The sequence below is a fragment of the Giraffa tippelskirchi genome, chromosome 1 (assembly GCF_054371585.1).
Source record: "Giraffa tippelskirchi isolate mGirTip1 chromosome 1, T2T-mGirTip1v1.2.pri, whole genome shotgun sequence".
Lineage (NCBI taxonomy): Eukaryota > Metazoa > Chordata > Mammalia > Artiodactyla > Giraffidae > Giraffa > Giraffa tippelskirchi.
The window spans coordinates 167,808,910-167,828,523 of NC_137275.1; the positions used below are offsets into that span (position 1 = coordinate 167,808,910).

The window sequence follows — 19,614 nt, forward strand, 5'->3', positions numbered from 1 at the left end:
TAACCAATGGGAGTTTTATTTTGTTTTAAAGTTTATGATTTTTCATTCCACAATTCGTCTAACTAAAAAAAGTATGTCAGTCATTGGTATCAGGATTGAGGCAGATAGTACTGCATACTTGAAAACCTCTTGTATTCTGCTCCCCTGAAAAAAGCAGCGCAAACTAAAGAGGGGAAGAAAAAAAAATCTGTACTTCCGTTTCTTTTCCTTTTTGCTGTCAGCTCTGAGTTGGCTTCCTGAATAGTTTTGCAAGGCTTGTTTCACTTTTGGGCAAGGCTGAGCCCTGTATTTCAAACAAAAGACAGCCAGTTACTAACTTCTGGTTGCTAGGTGTGGCCTCCTTTGAAATTCTATAAAATCAGAAGCTCAAGGTTCCACTTCCAGCACAAACCGTTCAGAGAAGAGTCTCTCTTTAGTTCTTTGTACGGAGGTGAAAAAAACAAAAAGGTAAGTCTTGGTTTTCCTTTAAATTTTGGCTGTTTTGATAACTTTTACCGTCAGTGTTTAATGTTACTACTGTGGAATTTATGGCTAGCTGCACTTATATCTTTGATAAACATTTCTGTAAAATTACATTGGAAATTTATATTTTGGGAATCACAAATTGTAATGTTTTGTTTTTACTTAGTTAAGAAATACAATTTTAAAAACAAGAAAACTTTGCTTAATACTGGCTTTCTGTACTGTTGGTGAGTTACCATGGAAAAGAAGAGATGAATGTGTTTGTTCCTACAAGTTATGAGTTTCCAAGATCTGTATGAACTTTATGTGGAAATCATGATGGATGGTGGGTGTTTGTGGGGAGCCAGGCCTGAAAAACCCAGAGGTGGGTTTCAGGGACTTAAATAATTTATTTTTTTCTTAAAAAAAAAAAAAGATTCAGATCTCATAGTGGAAATTATGCCCTTTGTAATTAACATTTTAAATTAATGTTATGTTCACTCATGCAGTATAAATAAATAAGAGGATCCACTTATTTCATTTAGAGAGGGTGTGGCCACATTCTTTCCCCTGGAGCCTCTGTGTCACAGACCGGCTTTTCAAGTGCAGATTTGAAAACCTAAGAGGAAAGGAAATATTTCCTGGGTGGTGTCAGATGAGTTATCCCTTGGATGTGTCATTAGGGCCCTCTAAAAATTATTCCACTTAGTAGCATCTGTATTCTCGAATGAGCTAATGGCTATAAAACTCCTTAGGAAAGCAAAAAGCATATCTAAAGTAGAGATTTTACTGGTGTTGGATGTATGTGCAAAAGTGAGCGATTTTTGAATCCTAACCATATATCTGGCTCTTGTTTATTACAAATGTTCCTTCAAGAATTTTTTCTTAGCTCATTCTCAGTGTTAAGTTAAATGACCTGATATCTAATTTTTAGTGCTAGTTAATCAAAAATGATGTGCTTTTCTTGCCTAGTGTGTGTCTAAAATTATGTTTGGACTTTGAAAAAGCAATATTCTCCTCTGCCCCCAGGAATGTATTTTGGTAGGCACGTTGCAGAACAACTCAAATGTGGTAAAATGCCAGTTTCATAATTCTAAAATTCCTAGCCTCTTCTCCAGAAGCTGGGTTACCACCCTAGCCCCAGGCTCAACCACATCTGGCAGATAGCCATCATTTGACAGATGTTGACAGAATAGTTAATAATAATATTATTAAGAAACCAGCTAGAGTTTCACAGTTATTAAATACTTTTTCAATCAAAAGATCTGCAAAGATTGGTTTCTATTGATGTTAGCTTGCTCAGCTGCTGCTTAGTCTTCTCTAGACCCATTAAGTGATGACATAGTTGAAACCAACGGACATACTATTTTCCAGTGGTAAACAGAAAGCTGTCTTTTGAGTAAATGATTTCCTCTTTCCTTAAAATGGGAGAGATTTTTATCAGAAAGATAAGAACAGATACAATTTATGTAATACCTTCCTTCACTATGGGCTACCCTGGTGGCTGAGGCCCTAAAGGGTCCTCCTACAATGCAGGAGACCCAGGTTCAATCCCAGGATCAGGAAGATCCCCTGGAAAAGAGAATGGCTATCCACTCCAGTATTCTTGCCTGGAGAATTCCTTGGACAGAGGAGGCTGGTGGGCTACAGTCCGTGGGGTTGCAAAGAGTCAGACACGACTGAGCGACTAATATCACTCCACTTTTCTTTCACTATGCTAATTTTTTCCACTTCCTGGTACTTGAGGTGAAATTTAAGACTAGCATTTCAGAGCTGTAATGAATCTCAGCTACTGTGCATTCCAACTCATATTTTTATTATTGGAGAGCCCTCCCCACCCCAAAAGTTAAATGTTTTCTTCAGGTCATATGGGCAGCTAAAGAGAGTCAAGATATGGCTCAGAACTCCTCAGTTCTTATTTTTCATCCTATAGTTGTGGATAGAAAACATTAGTTAAATTAGTATAGATATTTTTCCTAAATAATTAGCACTGATACACTATTTCTTCATTTGTAATGCTTTCCAGCATACTAGTATACCAGGCATTCTGCCAGGCATGGTAGATTATCATTGCCCCCATGAAATGCCACTAAAAATATAGATGAGTAAATAGAAAGTGATAATGCAGAACAATAGGGGCAAGTGTAGGGGTGAAGGCAGGATGCTTTGGGAGAGCACAGATGGTCGGTCGCTTACCCCAGTGTTGAACTAAGGAAGGCCCGTCTGGAGGATGTGATGAGGTCTAGGCTAAGTTCTCTCTAAGAAGCATTGTTTAGGCAAAGAGAATTGGATATGGAGGATGAAATAGCATGCCAGGCAAACAGAACACCCTACTCAGAGGCCTGGAATCGAAACATTCATGAAACTACCTTTCATAAAGTGTTTCTCATAAGTCATCCCTTTGTACAGTCTAATTGCCTTTTCTCACATTGGTAGGTGTGGGAAAGACTTGTGAAATATATAATCGAGGAAAAAACTACACAGGCCAAAGCACTGAAAAGTAAACTCCCTCAGGCTGGGGTAAAACCTGCTGCAGTCTCCATGGGCTTACTGTGAATGAATTTGATTCTTAACTATAAGCTATTAAAAATATCATTGATCATTAAAAGCATATACACTCTTTTGGAATCAGAAGGCATGGATTTATGTATGCCATGATGCTTGCCACTAGTATCTGGAAAACTGACAGAAAAATTTACATTTTTTCCCCCAGGTAGAAAATGGGGATAATGATGTTGTCCTCTGCAGAGATCAATTTCTGCTGCTGTCTTTGCAGAACTCTGATCTTTCTTACTTATCATCAGGAAGGCATGATAGACCACAAAACTCAGTTTCCTCTGTCAACAATTCTGGAAGTACGGTTTCATGAAGCTGACAGAGACAGAAAATGTGGTTGTTAAAGTTATCGAAAACTGTCTTGTAATAATTTCAAACCTTCAGAAAAGTTGCAAGAATATTGCACAAAATTACATATACTTTTTACCCAAATTGCTCAAGTGTTAATATTTTACCACATTTGCTTTATCATTAATTCTTCCTTTTTCTTCTTCTACCCTCTCTATATAATTATTTTTACTGTATCATTTAAGAGAACACTGCAGATATGATGTCCCTCTGTCTCTAAATACTTCAACCACAGTGCAGTTTAAAAAAAAAATCAGGAAATTAACGTTCATACAATGTCTTAGTTTTCTTAAACTGTACAGTTGGTATAATTGCTAATGTATTATTTCTAGAACACCTTTCTCTTATATTAGCAAGCATCATTTAATGCATATTTACCTTCTTTAATTTCTTGCTGAGTGAGAGGAAGAGAGCTCTCTTATGACATAAAAATGTTAATTTCTCGAAAGTTATACACTTTTTCATAGATAAATGAGATTGGTAGGCAGTGCGTCTTCACAGATTATTAATTAGAAGAACACTGTAATTTTATTAATTTCCATGTAAATCAATCTATTTATAGATGTTCAATTTCATCTTCAAATTAGATGATGTTAAGGACTGAGATAAACTTGGTTTCAGAGCTCATTGGTAGCCAGATTAAATATATATTGAACCAAGGAATATTAAGAAAATAGGCTCTTAAATACCTAGTACATATTCTAAATGTTGCAACTAAAAAGAAAGATGAAAAAAAGCCTTTTGTGAACTCATGGGATTATTAATTTTTTATTTGTAATGTACAATTCTAATATCTAGACTGGATCATTCTCTGAATAGTAAAAATATGTGATAGAGATTTATATAGCATATGGCAGTCTATAAAATGTGTTTGCATGCATTATTTGTTGATAGTTAAGAAATCTTAACTTCAAATTATTAAGTGGGTTTTATCGAGTATAACACATTGGTTTTCATGCAGAGGTTAGGTATTGAAAAGACAGAATGATTTAGCAATACAATTTGAGCAAAATATTTTTGCTGTTTGTGGTATTTGTAAGGTATGTTGCAACTATTCAAGTTTCTGTTAAAACATGGAGTTGCATTTGAGCACTTAACTAGCAGTATATGATCAAGTCTATTTCCTGTAGGGAGTTTTTTTTTTTTTAACATCCTGTCACAATCTTTGTATCTTTAAACTTTGCTGAGAGCTAGTGGATCTCATTTGGCTGAATTGAGATTCCATTTTCCTCTAATTGTTTTTCTGAAGAAAGTTCTATTCAGGCTACTTCTCTTTTCCAGACCATATTCCAGATCACCGTTTTTCAGGTCACCCAAATAGCTTCCGACCAAAATCTAGGAACACAGAAGATATGTCACAAAGCTGTGTTCTCTATGGACATGTGTGAAACAAATTATTTAACCTTTTTATTTTTGTCATTTTGTATAGTATAATTAATAGAGCAATATTTTCTAGTCTTTCTCAAGTTTATTGAGAAATTAATGCATTATACAAGAATTTTTAAGTGCAGAAATTGTGATGTACAGTAAAGTTTTCATAAAATTTATTTTGAAGTTGTGAGGCTCATTTTAAAAATTATATTTGACAATATTCTTAATCTCCTCTTTGATTGCTTTTGAAGTTTTTCTCTTCTAATTGAAAAAAGTGGAAATATCGGAACATCTGTTTCTATTACTGAGGGAAAATGACTCCACTAAGTGACCAATCGTATCACTCATTCTGAGAATTCTACTTTCTAAAGGGCATGGATGAGATAAAAAATTGATATTTTAAATACCTGCAACCTTGCCAGAAATTGCAAGAAGTTTTGTATATGCCATTTAGGCAAGAGGGAAATGAAAGCCCATGTGCCAACAACAGTTGCAGCAGATAATGGTGTAATAGGAACTAAAATCTTGTGCAAAATTGTACACCATGACTTTACCTCAGGAAATAACTTTAAATTGATCAGTTGCTGGGGGAAGAGATTAAATAAGTGCACAATATATTGGTTCTCCTCACAGATGACAGAACAGTAATTTGAACAATTCCCATGATAATTAAGTAGAGATAGTTTCTGCTTTGGATATTATTTCCCTCATGTATTTAATCTCATTACTTAGAATTTCTGCCACTTTTCAGCAGGTGGGGATTGAAATACTTTGTCTGAACATGCCAGTAAAGAATCAGGCTATGGGTTTTACTCCTCATGAGTCATTTAGCTTCATAGGGAGAATTTAAAACTGCTAAGATCATCCTTCCAATCTCTTTCAGATGTACTTATAATAGCAGTCTCCAGAGAAATAAAAGGGTGTGGAGAAATTGATCAGCATAGACCTGGAGCTTAGCCTCCCCCCAAAAAAAAAAAAAAATCCTAGACAAAAAGGATCCTTGAGAGCTTCTTTTGTAGGTAATGCAGGAAATGCATAAATTTTTTAACGTACTTCAAGTTTTAAACATATACATAGCTCATTAAATAAAAATATTGCTGAACGATGATAGTAAGCCCAGCGGTTTTCTTTAACATACAGTTTTCCAAAGGAGGGCATGCATGGTGCAATTTCACTCTAAAGAATCCTGTTAGAGCAAAGCAGCTGGTATAAAATAATTCTTTTCTGGGATTATTTTGTATTTGGTAAAAAAAGAAAACCAACACGTGTAGGATGAGAATTCAGACAGCTCAAATAGAAGAAATGTGAGTGTAATGATTATTCCAGGTGCTGAAATAATTTTATACCAAGGAATGGAAAAGAAAACTGAATTATTTCAAGGAGAAATCTCACAAGAATATCTTTTTTTTTTTTTTTAGGTAGAGTTTTGAGTTTGAATCCACTCCTGTAGATTGTCATAGATTATATTACCTTATAAATGCCAGTGTAATGTTCTTTCTCTACCCAATAGCTTTGTTCAAGTCCTCATTAATCGTATATGGATTCTCCCACAGCTTACTAAGTGGTCTCTAATCTTCCATCTTGCCCATCTCCTAGGCATTCTCTATGACACAGAATGAGTCATCTTTCTGAAATATAACTTTCTTTTTAAGAAAACCATTAATGTTTATCCAAAACTTTGGAAACACATTTGAACTTTTAAATTTGGGCTTCTTGAGCCAGTAAACTTCTTTCAGCTTCCCAAATATGACACGCTTCTCTGTTTTGTTCTCTTTAACTTTTCAGCCAATTTAATCTCAAACCTTCCCCAAAGAGAGTCTCAGATCACCCAGAACTTCCTTTAAGAATTGTTCTTAAACTTTGGGGTTTTCTTAGGGAGAGCACACACTGGCTTTAAGTTCCTTGAGGCAGAGGATGTTTCAATGTTTTTGCACCCTCAGGGCTTGGTATACAGTGGGTGGTCTGTAAATTTAGGACGGTGAAATAAAACACCAGCTTTCACCAGCTTCGCTCTTTACAGCCTATAAGCTTACTAACAGGCGTCATCTGAGTCCTAAGGTTAGGTCTGAATATACTGAGAAAGAGCTACATTTCTGAGGCTTTGGGTTTCTGTTCAAGGGTAGTAGAGTCTCTTTAAAATAAACTCAAATCTAGGGACTTCCCAGGTAGTCTAGTGGTTAGGACTCCTGCTTCCACTGCAGTGGATGCGGGTTCGACCCCTGATTGGGGAACTAACATCCCACATCTTTTGGCATGCAGCATGGCCAAAATAAATAAATAAAATTAAAAAAAAAAGTTACTTACATTTAAAAACAAAGAAAACACCAAATCTAGCATTTTATGATGCTCTTAAGAGTAATCCTGGAAAGTAAAAGCAAGGCTGTTCTATGTCTTATGTATGTAAGGGGATGGAGTGGTATGTATATGTGGTGAGTTTGTGGTTTGTTTTCTTTTCAGATCCTTCAAAAATGGCAATGGTATCTGAATTCCTCAAGCAGGCCTGGTTTATTGAAAATGAAGAGCAGGAATACATTGTAAGTCAAGTGACAATAAAGTAACTTATTTAAATAGTAGTATTAAAATAGATGTGAATGTAAGTGAATGGACAATAATTTATTTCTCATTCACAGAAAACCGTGAAAGGATCCAAAGGGGGTCCTGGGTCAGCAGTGAGCCCCTGTCCTACCTTCAATCCATCCTCAGATGTTGAGGCCTTGCATAAAGCCATCACAGTTAAAGGTAATTCTGTCTTCCCCAAACAGTCGCCTCCTAGACATTTCAGAATGGCTACTAAAAAACAAACATGTGCAATGGAAAGAGTCTGCTTCATTTTGATCTTTATCAATGGAGATACACTTCCTTTCTCAGCACTTTGGAGATTTTGATTAAATCGGTAGGCTACTGCTACAACAGATATCCTTACAAAACTCATTTCTAACAGACTGAATGCTGGTCAGCTCCTCTGCTCACACTTAAAGTGTGAACTAGGAACAAACACTGCAACATTGAGGGCTGGGGAGAATTTCTTCTTCCTTTGGTGTCTCAGACGGTAAAGAATCTGCCTGCAGTGCAGAAGATCCGGGTTCAATCCCTGGGTTGGGAAGATCTCCTGGAGAAGGGAATGGCAACCCACTCTAGTATTCTTGCCTGGAGAATCCCATGGACAGAGAAGCCTGGCAGGCTACAGTCCATGGGGTCACAAAGAGCAGGACACAAATGAGCCATTTTCACTTTCTCATTCAAGTGAAGGGAATGTCATCTCAAGTGCTTCCATCTGATATACAGAGTCACATCCATGTCCCAGCCTGTTATAATTTATACTTCTTTGTTTTGTTAAGGACTTCATTTGAAGCATCTTGATAATGAATCCTTTTATGTCCGTTATTGATGATAAAGAAAATTGATTTTTAAAGCCTAGAGGCCCTTTATTTCCAGGTGTGGATGAAGCAACCATCATTGAAATTCTGACTAAGAGAAACAATGCACAGCGTCAGCAGATCAAAGCAGCCTATCTGCAGGAGAAAGGAAAGGTTGGTTGCAGTGGTTAATTTGGATAATTAATTTCAGTCATATTTATGTTTAAATATAGCATTTGATGGGCTTCTCAGGTAGCGTGGTGGTAAAGAATCTGCCTGCCAATGCAGGAGACACAAGAGATATGGGTTTGATCCCTGGGTGAGGAAGATCCCCTGGAGTAGGAAATGGCAAGCCACTCCAGTATTGTTGCCTGGAAAATTGCATGGACAGAGGAGCCTGGTGAACTACAGTCGATGGGACCGCAAAGAGTCGAACACAACTGAGTATGCGCGCATTGGTTTTGAAATACAGTTACCTAATTCTTTCAGTCTCTAGCCACTGTTTTCCATTACAACTAAGTCTGGGATTACTGTATTTATCCTCTTGGTTGCAATGTTATCAATTCTATCGAATTTGCTGGTTTTATGCATTGTTTTGATTCTTTGCACATGTGGTGTTCTATATTGGAGATAAGCCTTTAACTTGAACATAACAGACGTCGAGATTACTGTTGGCAGTAAGAAATATGTTCTGATTGAATATGACTTCTGTTAAATTTTAAACAGAGCTGTTTAGTGTCTGAATGTCAAGTTTATACGTATAATTCTACTTTAAAAGTAAGGTTTCTATTTTTATACAAAATATGGGTAATTTTTTAAGGAGTATAGTTAGAAAACCACATAATGTCTGATTATAGTGCTTATTTGAAAAGTGAAAATCTCAATGGTTGGAAAAGTTATTAATACATTATTTTTAAAGTATTCTTATTGCTATTTCTGTTAATATACAACCCCTATCTTTTGAGCTGTGTCATTTATTCCCTGTATAAAAGATTGAGAATGCTATCCTTTAAGGAGTTATCAATGAATTCAGTAAATTTCATTCTAATCACTCTGGAACCAAAAAGATTAAGATATTAAATATTGGGTACCCTTTTCTATGTAAAGGGAAAGAGCTATGAAAAATGGTAGGGTTTAGGACTCAGTAAGATTAGCTAAACATCAGGTAACACTGCTTTACTATATCACCTAATGTATTATTTACTAAAAGGTTATATATCGTCTTATAGCCCCTGGATGAAATTCTGAAGAAAGCCCTCATCGGTCACCTTGAGGAAGTTGTTTTGGCTCTGTTGAAAACTCCAGCCCAATTTGATGCTGAAGAGCTCCGTGCTGCCATGAAGGTAAACCACCTGATTTAAGCAAAGCTCCTTTTCTCAAAGCATGTCCAAACCACTTATGCCTCCTAGTATATTCTCAACAACCAGCACAGGGCCACCAATCAGTGGTAATAAAATGAATAAGCGAATGAATAAATAAATGAAAAAATAGATGCTGGTGTTAACAACTATGTTATTTCCACTATCTTCATGACGTTACCATATTTAATAGATCTCACTTTGTATTTATTTGCCCAAAATATTGGCATTAAACTCATTTTGTTTTTTAAGCAATATAATACATACCTTATTGCAATTAATAAATGTTGTGGATATTTATTAAATGTGAGAAATTTACTAAATGTCAGATTTAGACAAATTTTGGAACATAATAACTAGTTGATACTTTTGAATGAAGATTTTTCTACATTTCTTTTTTTTTTTCATCTTTTTCAATTCAGGGCCTTGGGACTGATGAAGACACTCTGAATGAAATTCTGGCATCAAGAACTAACAGAGAAATCAGAGACATTAACAGAGTCTATAGAGAAGGTAAGTTTTAATGCTTAACAGTCCAAGTGTCTTAGTTGAAAAGGAATTCTGATATACTTTTTGAAAAATTGAGGGTGGATGTTAATTATGGGAAAAGTACATATTAAAATATTTCTTTCATTGTCTGTCACAGGTCTATCACAAGCACATATGGTACCAGACACATTAGAGTTAGTGGGATACAAATAAGGGACACGATTGTTTCAGTCCTCATCAACTTTGCACTTTAAAAAAATTGTATGTCTGGGACAAATGGCCACATAGTATTGCAATAAAACACTCAATTCAAAGCACTGAATTTAAAGAATTTTCTAAAAACATTTCCTATTTTTCCAAGATTTATTTCATAAAAATGTCCCATTGTCTTTCATTTTGAAAAGATAATAACAAAAACAAACAAACAAAACCCTCCAAACATTTGTCCTTGAAAAGGTAAACAGCTTGGTGCTTATAATTCTCTGATGGAAGCTAACTTTACCATTATGAACATAAATGACTTACCCACTGTTAACATCCAGTTAGATTCATGGGGATGAAAGACTAGCCGTGGCTCATTTCATCTATTCAGTGAAACATCTCATTTCAATGGTATGCTTAACACTGTAAACAGAGTATCTGCAAATGGGTCCTGGGCAGTGCTGGGTCATCACTGTTTTCTTTTTCTAGTTTCCCAAGCCCCCCTTTTTTTGTTGTTTTATTTTCCCAACCCAATATGTAGCACCATAGAGGATTGTTCTGCATGATTTTAAAACCAAACACAGAGAATACAATAGTCCTCGTGTATTATTTTCACAGCAGTCTAATAAAGGAATCAGAATAAGGAAGCTTTTAACCTCTTTTTCTGCAATTCTTACCTCATTATCAATATTTACCTTAAGTCCATTTATCAGTGACAGTCATCAAGAAGGGCATTATTACTATTTTTTTTTATTTTATAAAACATAGTTTATAAAGGCAAATATCCATAAATTATTCCCAAGGTACAGTTCAATGACTGTTTATTAAAATGTTCTGCCTTCTAGTCAACTATAAATTCAGTTAAATTTTTGCTGAAAAATAATAACAGCATTATTTTTTAATGTTAAGTAAGGGTGTTTAACAAAGAAACATTTTAAATCTATCTACTGTAGATGTGTATACATACACATATGCATACATAATTAAATTGTATTCCATATAAGATATTTATCATTTAACAGTAAATAAATACTCTATGTTCAAGCAAGCACTTTGGTTTATCCTTTTAAATAACTGTTCTATTCACCCCATTGCTTAACTTCTGTTATGATTTATTTCAGAAATAGTTATCTAATAATGTATACCTGTGCAATTTATTCTTGTTAGCAAAAGCTTTAGGGCTGTAGAGTTTCATTCACAGTATTATCTAAATTGTTTTAATTGCCTTATAGGAAATAAATTTGATGATCAAAAATTTTACTTGCTCTGATTTTACTTTATTAAAAAATAAAACTATCTGAAATGTGTTCCATAAGTCATTGAACATTTGGCACTGCAAGTTGTGAGCCAATATAGAGATGTTGGATATTATTATCATCAACATTATCACTAGTTTACCACAAAATATACTTTTCCTATTTCTCAGAACTGAAGAGAGATCTGGCTAAAGACATCGCCTCAGACACATCTGGAGATTATGAGAAGGCTTTGCTTTCTCTTGCTAAGGTATAACTAAAATAGATCTGGAAATATCTTCTTCTTTGATGAAAAGTAAAATCTTAGATTTCATCTCTCTCTAGAAATGAGCGATTCACTCCTTTTTCTGCAAGAATATTTACTCATCTGATTTTAAGAGAATAAATAAGCCATGTGATTATATGCTAGAAAGCTATTTACATGAGAATGGGATATTTTCCAGGGTGACCGATCTGAGGAGCTTGCTGTAAATGACGACTTGGCTGATTCAGATGCCAGGGTAAGCAAATGCTTATAAATATTCTTAGAATCCACTTTGCTACTTCAATTAGGTCTGACCTAAGGTGAGGTACCACTTGAGAACTTCCATGTGAAAGCAGATATGAGATTCTCCAAAAGGATAATGGCACTTAATGTCCATTCCCTGAATGATGCCCACCAGCCAGGATTCAAGCAATCCAAGAGAGGAAATGTGGTCTTTATGTTTTCAAAAGGTTGCACTGTTCATGAAGCTGGAGAGGATTGAGAAAGAACAGTAAGAATTTGATCTGTTATTGAGAAAACTCTGAATTTTTATTTTACCAGGTATAAAAAAGTAAAAGTGAAAAGAATAAATGCATCTAACAATTCTTTAAACAGTGAACATTGGTTTAGAGGTAAAAGTTTATATTGTAAAAATATTATGGTAATGATATTAAAATTATAAAAGTTATAGCATTTATATACTTTCAAGTATATTATTATATATTGTTTCAGTGAGGTTGCTTGTTTTTTAATACATCAGTCCATTGGCCACATTAGAAAAACTGTGTCATTTTGGGACTTGAAATTTTTGTTAAAAAAAAATGGCATCTATTATTTACATATGCTTTTCTCATGGTATAGTTAGTATTCTCCACAAATTCATCACAGTGAGTTAGTAAAAATAGAAACTTACTTGACTATTTCCTCTCTTCACTATATCAGTGCATTATCCTGCACATAATAGGTATTTATTAACTTTTGTTGAATAAATGCATCTATATCAGTTGTTTGCTCAGAAAGTCCCGAATAACTTTTTATGCTCATTGGAAGTTTTATCATTTTAATAGAAATTGTGCAATCATATCAAAGAATAAAGTAAGTATTTGAGTAACTGCCCATAGTAAGAAATGACTCTTATTTGCTTGTGATACTTCTGAATTTGCTTTCCATTTTAAGACTATCAGGGAGCTTCCCTGGCAGTCCAGTGATTAGGAATCCACCTTGCAATGCAGAGGACACCAGCTCAATCCCTTGCCCAGGAAGATCTCATATGCCTCAGGGCAACTAAGCCCATGTGCCACAACTACTGAGCCCATGTGCCTAGAGCCGGTGCTCTGCAACAAGAGAAACCAGTGCACACTACAACTAGAGAATAGCCCCTGCTCTCTACAACTAGAGAAAGCCCACATGTAGCTGCAAAGACCCAGTGCAGGCAAAAATTAAAATTAAAAAAAAAAAGACGGTCAGGGCTCTTAGATGTATATTTATGGCCACTACATGGATTAGTGTGACCCAGGAGGAGGGTGGTAATTAACATTTCAAAGGTAACAGAGCGTGTTGGTGACAATAAGGCAGAGATTATCTTTTCCATTTACAAAAGAGGAAAGTGCAGTTTAATAATGTGAAACCACATAAGATTACTAAGATATCTTAGTACTAATGTCTAAGAACGATTAAGTTGCAGAGTCAGAATTTGAATCCAGAAATTCTTACATCAAAATTCAACATCTAAGTAATGGTTGAATTATTGATTTATTAGTATCATTTGCTGAAAATTACTTTGAACAATTAAAAGTAAAATTAAAAATTAGAGAGTGTCCCTTGAAGTTTTCTTGATACAGAATGTAATCTTAAAGCGAGTTAACTCAATAAACATTTATTTTGCACACATGGATTCAGTCTCTAGTGTTTGCAAGGCAACTTGAGAGATATTATGGAAGATACTTGACAAAACAAGGTTTCCATCTCTAAGGAACTTGTAATCTTAGCATTGCCACCTGCTCTGACTATACTGGACACAAAGCAGCTGCCTCCAAAATCTTTGAAGAGATCTAACATTCTTATGCAGATATCAAGTCCTCAGATGGTCAAGTGTTTGTTTTTGTGTTTCTTAACAGGCTTTATATGAAGCAGGAGAAAGAAGAAAAGGGACAGATGTGAATGTGTTCACTACCATTCTTACCACCAGGAGCTATCCCCATCTTCGCAGAGGTAAGAAGAAAACAAATGTTCCCTGGGACTGTTTGCAGAAGTCACTTTTTTTTTTTTTTTAATGAGGACAAGCAAGAGAAAGGAAAGGGCTTCCCTGGTAGCTCAGATGGTAAAGAATCTGCCTGCACTGCAGGAGACCTGGGTTTGATCCCTGGGTCAGGAAGATCCCCGGGAGAAGGGAATGAATGGAAAATACACTCCAGTTTTCTTGCCTGAAGAATCCTGTGGTCAGAGGAGCCTGGCAGGCTATCGTCCATGGGGTCGCAAAGAGTTGGACAAGACTGAGTGACTAACACGTTCAAGAGAAAGCAAGAAAGAAATCTTAATCAGTGATGCTCCAAAACCAAATGGATGCAGTGATCCTGATCTCTTATTGCTGCTTGTGCATTTGTCCAGCTTCTTACAGACACCACTTGATATGGTGTCATAAAACACATTTTATGACTTCGGCATATAGAACATCAGTTCTTTACTTTTACTATTTTTTTCCCTCAAAATATTTAGAATAGGTCTGACAATATATACATGTAAAACAGAACACACGAAATGACAATGAAGAAAAAAAAAACACCTGAGGCTAAGTGAAGAAAAGAGTACCTAGATACTCCAGAAACAAAAGCCAGAAGAGAGTTCTTGCAGCAAGATTTAGCCCTGAGTGTTTTGGAAGTCAAGACAAAGGGCAGGTTGTGGTGATTACTTCAAGTTTATTATTTGATAACAGCACTCTGATTTCTGAGATTAGAATTAAGAGGAATCTACAACACAGATCTTTATATAAGGAAAGATCCATTTGCTGTGGCACTTGGCTCTGAAGTAGAGTTATGGCTGTCAATCAAATGTCACTTCTAATAAATGTCAACATTTGCAAAAATTTTCCCAAAATACACAGAAGCACAAAAATAGCCATGTGAATTACATCCCTCAGAGAAGATGATGTATCCAAAATATGCTCAGATGAATAGTTAGATTTACATTGTGTTTTTTGAAGTTCAGTCCTCCTAAGGAATGCTTTGGGCTTCCCAGGTGGCGCTAGTGGTAAAGAACCTGCCTGCCAATGCAGGATACATAAGAGACGCAGGTTAGATCCCTGGGTTGGGAAGATGCCCTGGAGGAAGGCATGGCAACCCATTCCAGTATTTGCCTGGAGAATCCCATGGCCAAAGGAGCCTGGCAGGTGACAATCCACGGGGTCACAGAAAGTCAGACAGGACTGAAGTGACTTAGCACACACACAGGAATGCTTTGACTTCGTGGCCATGCCTAATTTTGCTAGTTTGCTAAAAAACAGGTTGTTTTGTACATCTCTAAATTTAAATTTCATATTCAGTGTTTCAGAAATATTCCAAGTATAGTAAGCATGACATGAACAAAGTTCTGGACCTGGAGTTGAAAGGTGACATCGAGAAATGCCTCACAGTTATTGGTATGTAGTCCTGGAGGGGGAAGAGTTTTCTAACTTGAAATTGCATTGTCAATGTTGTCCAATAATTTACAAAATACAATAACAAGACAAAAACTCAGATATAATTTATGTTGCAAATAGAGGTAGCATGTAAGATAATGGCAATAAATATTTAGCTAAAGTGATGCAACAGTCTTGTTAGTAATTACAGGTATTATTTCCTTGATTAAAAAGATGAGCAGGTGGGTAATACTGAGCATCTACTTATACCATGCAATATACCAGGCTGGGCATGGCACAAAGGAAAGTCAAAATGGTCATTAAGAGCGTGGGATTTGGAATTAGATAAATGAAGGTCCACATCCTGGTCTGTCACTTGCTGAGTAATCTTGGGGAAGCTTAAAGGATTTAGACCTTCAGAAGAAAAGAATTTTAAAGTTTTTCCATTTTATTCAGATGACCAGTCGAAGTTTGGAAACCTACATTATAAAGCAGTGCTTCTCAAACATTAATGTGCACATGAATCCTTTGGGAATCTTGCTAAAATGCAGATTCTAATTCAGTAGGTCTGGGTGGAGACTGGAAGTCTGCATTCCTAAAAGTATCTCAGTTGACTCCAGTTCTTTTGGTCCGTAGATCACACCTGGAGTAAGAAGGTAGAGAGTCTTCTTAATACTGATTGACACATCTGTTGGTATTTTATTTGGCAGTTGCCTTATATTTTATGACTGTCCTGTCCCACTTGGATTTTTTTTTTTCTTATTACAATGAGAAAAAAGTATTTCTTGCCTGCTAACATGGCCTTTAACATCTACTGGTTTCCTTGTTTCCATGAAGAGTATACTCAGGATAGCATGAACTATTGAAGTTGCTATCAGTGGATTTAGGATAATAGGAGATAAATGATATTGCCAGAGGACAGAATATTCAAAATCACCATCTAGAAAATAGCTTCTTTTTAGCCAAATATCCCTTACTGGGGGTGGATAGTGAGGAACAGGGATGGAGAACAGAATCATACTTGCAAACCTCTGTATTTCCTATTTCTTTCATATGTACCTTTCTTCTTTTGTGGTAAAGATGTCAACTAAAACATGCCTTTCTTACAGTGAAGTGTGCTACAAACAAGCCAATGTTCTTTGCTGAGAAGCTCCATCAGGCCATGAAGGTAACATATGATTTGCTTTGGGGAAAAAATTATTGTGTATGGAGAGAAAAGAAAATCCCATACTGTTTAAAAATTACATTTATTTTTTAATATCTTTTCATTAAAAAGAATTATTTTTCTATCCAATGCAAGAGGTAATACACTTATCTCTTAGAATAAAATTCTGTTAGATTTGTTATATTCTTTTATAGGTAAGATAGTAAGGTGAACTTGAAAGCAATTTGTAGATTACTCATGATTTGCATAAAATCTGAGCCAGCAGAGGAAGGGCGATATACTTCCTCTTTTAATGTATGATTTTAGCAACCTGCTTCTGCTAAGGTTGTAAGTTTTACAATCTCTTCTAAATCCCATTTATCTTTTTTATTATTTTGCCTTCCATGGCATTGCTTAATAAGTCATTCTAAGCTCATCAAAGTGAAAGGTGTTATTAAGATGTATTTGAGATATCACTTTAAGTACTTCATTTTATTGTCTGGCTTGTATTTTATTATATAGGATGGTACCTATATACTTGTGAAAAGTTATGAAGTTGTCTATTTTTTCCCTTTGCAACTCCAAAATAAGGAAATCTTAAGAGAGAGCAATCTAACCATTCAATTAATAGGAAAGAGTCCCTGTGATGTGATAGGCATTTTTCCACTAGGTAGTTGGCAGTACTGTTCCTGACCCCATGCCTGCTGTTATCTAGTGAGGTTATTAGATGGGTAATGAGAACACCTAGTACTGTAAATGAGAAGAGGGACCTGCATCCCAGACTTTGGAAAGCAGTGTAGGTGTCAGCTAAATTACAACATGCTATTTGAACAGCAATTAGCCAGATGAGAGCAGGAGTGTAAGGAATGAAGGGATAAAGCAAGTCTGGTCCTGGAGGAGAACACAGTATGTCCCTTTCAGGATAATAAATATAATTAGAGTGATAGGGCATGGTGGAAGAAGTTGTAGAATTAGGCAGGGCATTGTAAGCCCAGGTAAAATGATTGATTTTCATCCTAAAATCAAGGGAAGGTCACTAAAGGGTTTTAAGTACATGAATCAGATGATCAGATTTACAACTTAGAAAGTTTACTTTGCAATTCTTGAATAGCTTAGACAGAGGAAAGACTGGATAGTGGAAGATCAGTTAAGAGATTTTAAAAGCTCTCTATATAATTCTCTTGTCACAGTTGAGTTTGTGTCATTTTATTACCACTTGTGTGAAGTGTGTGTGTTTGTGTATATTTTAACTTGGAAATAGTTTCTCTATAAAAACTATGTAGGTTAGCAAAAGAGCTTCACATTCAAACCCACATCCTGCCTTAAGAGTAGGCTTGGAATATAAAGGACACTTAACATCATTTGTTTTTGACAGGGTGTTGGAACTCGTCATAAGACACTGATCAGGATTATGGTTTCCCGCTCTGAAATCGACATGAATGACATCAAAGCATGCTACCAGAAGTTGTATGGCATCTCTCTCTGTCAAGCCATCCTGGTATGTTGTAATTCTCATAATGTTACCCCCACAAATGATAATTTTTTTGCAACTTCTTCAAAAAGAAGGGCTGACTTAACTGTATCCATAAATTACATATATAAGATTAATTTGTTATGTTAAGATACAGAGACTTTTCTTGTGATCTAGTGGTTAAGACTCTGTACTTTAACTGCAAGGGACATGAGTTTGATCCCTGGTTGCTGAACTAAGATCCCACTTGCTGCACAGTATGACCAAAAAATAAAAATTTTTAAAAAGATACATAATTTAAAGTAAATTGAACTTTCACTGGTAAATCTTCTAGTGAGTTCTATACAGCAAGACTCTGCAGATTTTTCAATAGTCATGGAAACAGTTTGCCACATATACATTTAGCAATCAAAATACTTTGGTAGAGATATATAATGATTTATGTTGCAATGAGTATTGATCAGAGGATTAGAAACTTTTTATTCTAAATTTTTCCTTAACTTTGTCATATGTAGAAAATATAAAATGCATGTTCAAGTCAGAAAGTGAAAAAGAAAGACAAGTCAAGGAGTTTTGAACTTAATGAAAGATAGATGACTATTTAAATTCAATTTGGCATTTATATTGGATAACAAAAATCTAACATGAAAAATAAGACTATCACGGACTTATAACTTTCACTCTAGTTGAGCAAGTCAGAGGTGAAATGAAATTATATTTTGCTATATTTATACTGTGTTATATTTCATTCTTGGAAAATAATGACTTTAATATAGAATAATTGAGAGAAGTTTGCAATCTGAATTTTGAAAACTATTGCTTCTCATATAATCAATTAAAAATACCAGTTATCTGCTATACAAATTTTATTAATTAAATAAGTGATATTCTTATCCAAGATCCTAAAAAATTGATATACTGTGATGTATGTTAAGCCTAATACAATAATTATTCTACAATTTAAAAATACTTTCTATTGATTGTGGTCTCAGGTAGCATTAAGTATACTTTATTTTTATCAACAGGATGAAACCAAAGGAGATTATGAAAAAATCCTGGTGGCTCTCTGTGGAGGAGACTAAACATTCCTTTGATGATGTCAAGCTTTTTGATCAGAAGACTTTTTAATCATCTTTTCATTCCATATCATAGATTTAAATAGGAAAGTTTCTTCAATAGGAATATAGTCTAGTAACTTCTTCCTGAAAAATATAGCCATATAAATCATTTTTTGTATTACAACCCTAGAAAATAAAGACAAATTTTTTTAAAAAATATAGTTATTCCAAACTATAAAACCCTACAAAGAGGTTGTTCTAGTAACAATGCCTAAGAAAAATGTTTACCTTGCAGAAAATAAAATGATTTTACAGGACAGTTGATGTGTCATTGATTTTTCTATTCTGATTCTCTTTTGTGTGTAGTGCAGTTGCTTAATTTGATATCAAGGGACTGGAATCTGAATTTTATATTATCATTTGTTGAAATAGATTTTGCATATTAAATAAAATATTCACAGAGTTAGAAAATGAACTTTTTACATTTTACCATCTGTGTGTGTGTGCTCAGTTGTGTCTGACTCTTAGTGACCCCATGTACTGTAGCCTGCCAGGCTCCTCTGTCCATGAAATTCTGAGCAATTAACACTTTTACTTTGCATTGTATGTATTGTAGCTCAGATGGTAAAGACTGTCTGCAATGCAGGAGGCCTGGGCTCGATCCCTGAGTTGGGAGGTTCCCCTGGAAAAGGGAATGGCTACCCACTC

General features: G+C 35.2%; 1 protein-coding gene across 1 annotated transcript; it reads left to right on the forward strand.

The window, feature by feature from the left end:
• The first annotated feature begins 382 nt into the window (after positions 1-382).
• Positions 383-19,225, forward strand: ANXA1 (annexin A1). The gene is made up of 13 exons (XM_081570551.1): positions 383-447; positions 7,174-7,250; positions 7,347-7,455; positions 8,152-8,246; positions 9,302-9,415; positions 9,853-9,943; positions 11,547-11,626; positions 11,820-11,876; positions 13,738-13,831; positions 15,159-15,254; positions 16,343-16,401; positions 17,753-17,875; positions 18,874-19,225. The coding sequence occupies exons 2-13, from the start codon at positions 7,185-7,187 to the stop codon at positions 18,928-18,930; spliced, it is 1,041 nt and encodes a 346-aa protein (XP_081426677.1). The 5' UTR covers positions 383-447; positions 7,174-7,184; the 3' UTR covers positions 18,931-19,225.
• The last annotated feature ends 389 nt before the right edge of the window (positions 19,226-19,614 follow it).

Excerpts from the sequence above, each read along its gene's own strand:
- ANXA1 (XM_081570551.1), top strand. The coding sequence starts at position 7,185 with ATGGCAATGGTATCTGAATTCCTCAAGCAGGCCTGGTTTATTGAAAAT. Across the intron at positions 11,627-11,819 it reads CTTTGCTTTCTCTTGCTAAG|GGTGACCGATCTGAGGAGCT; the intron begins GTATAACTAAAA and ends GATATTTTCCAG. Across the intron at positions 13,832-15,158 it reads CTATCCCCATCTTCGCAGAG|TGTTTCAGAAATATTCCAAG; the intron begins GTAAGAAGAAAA and ends TTTCATATTCAG.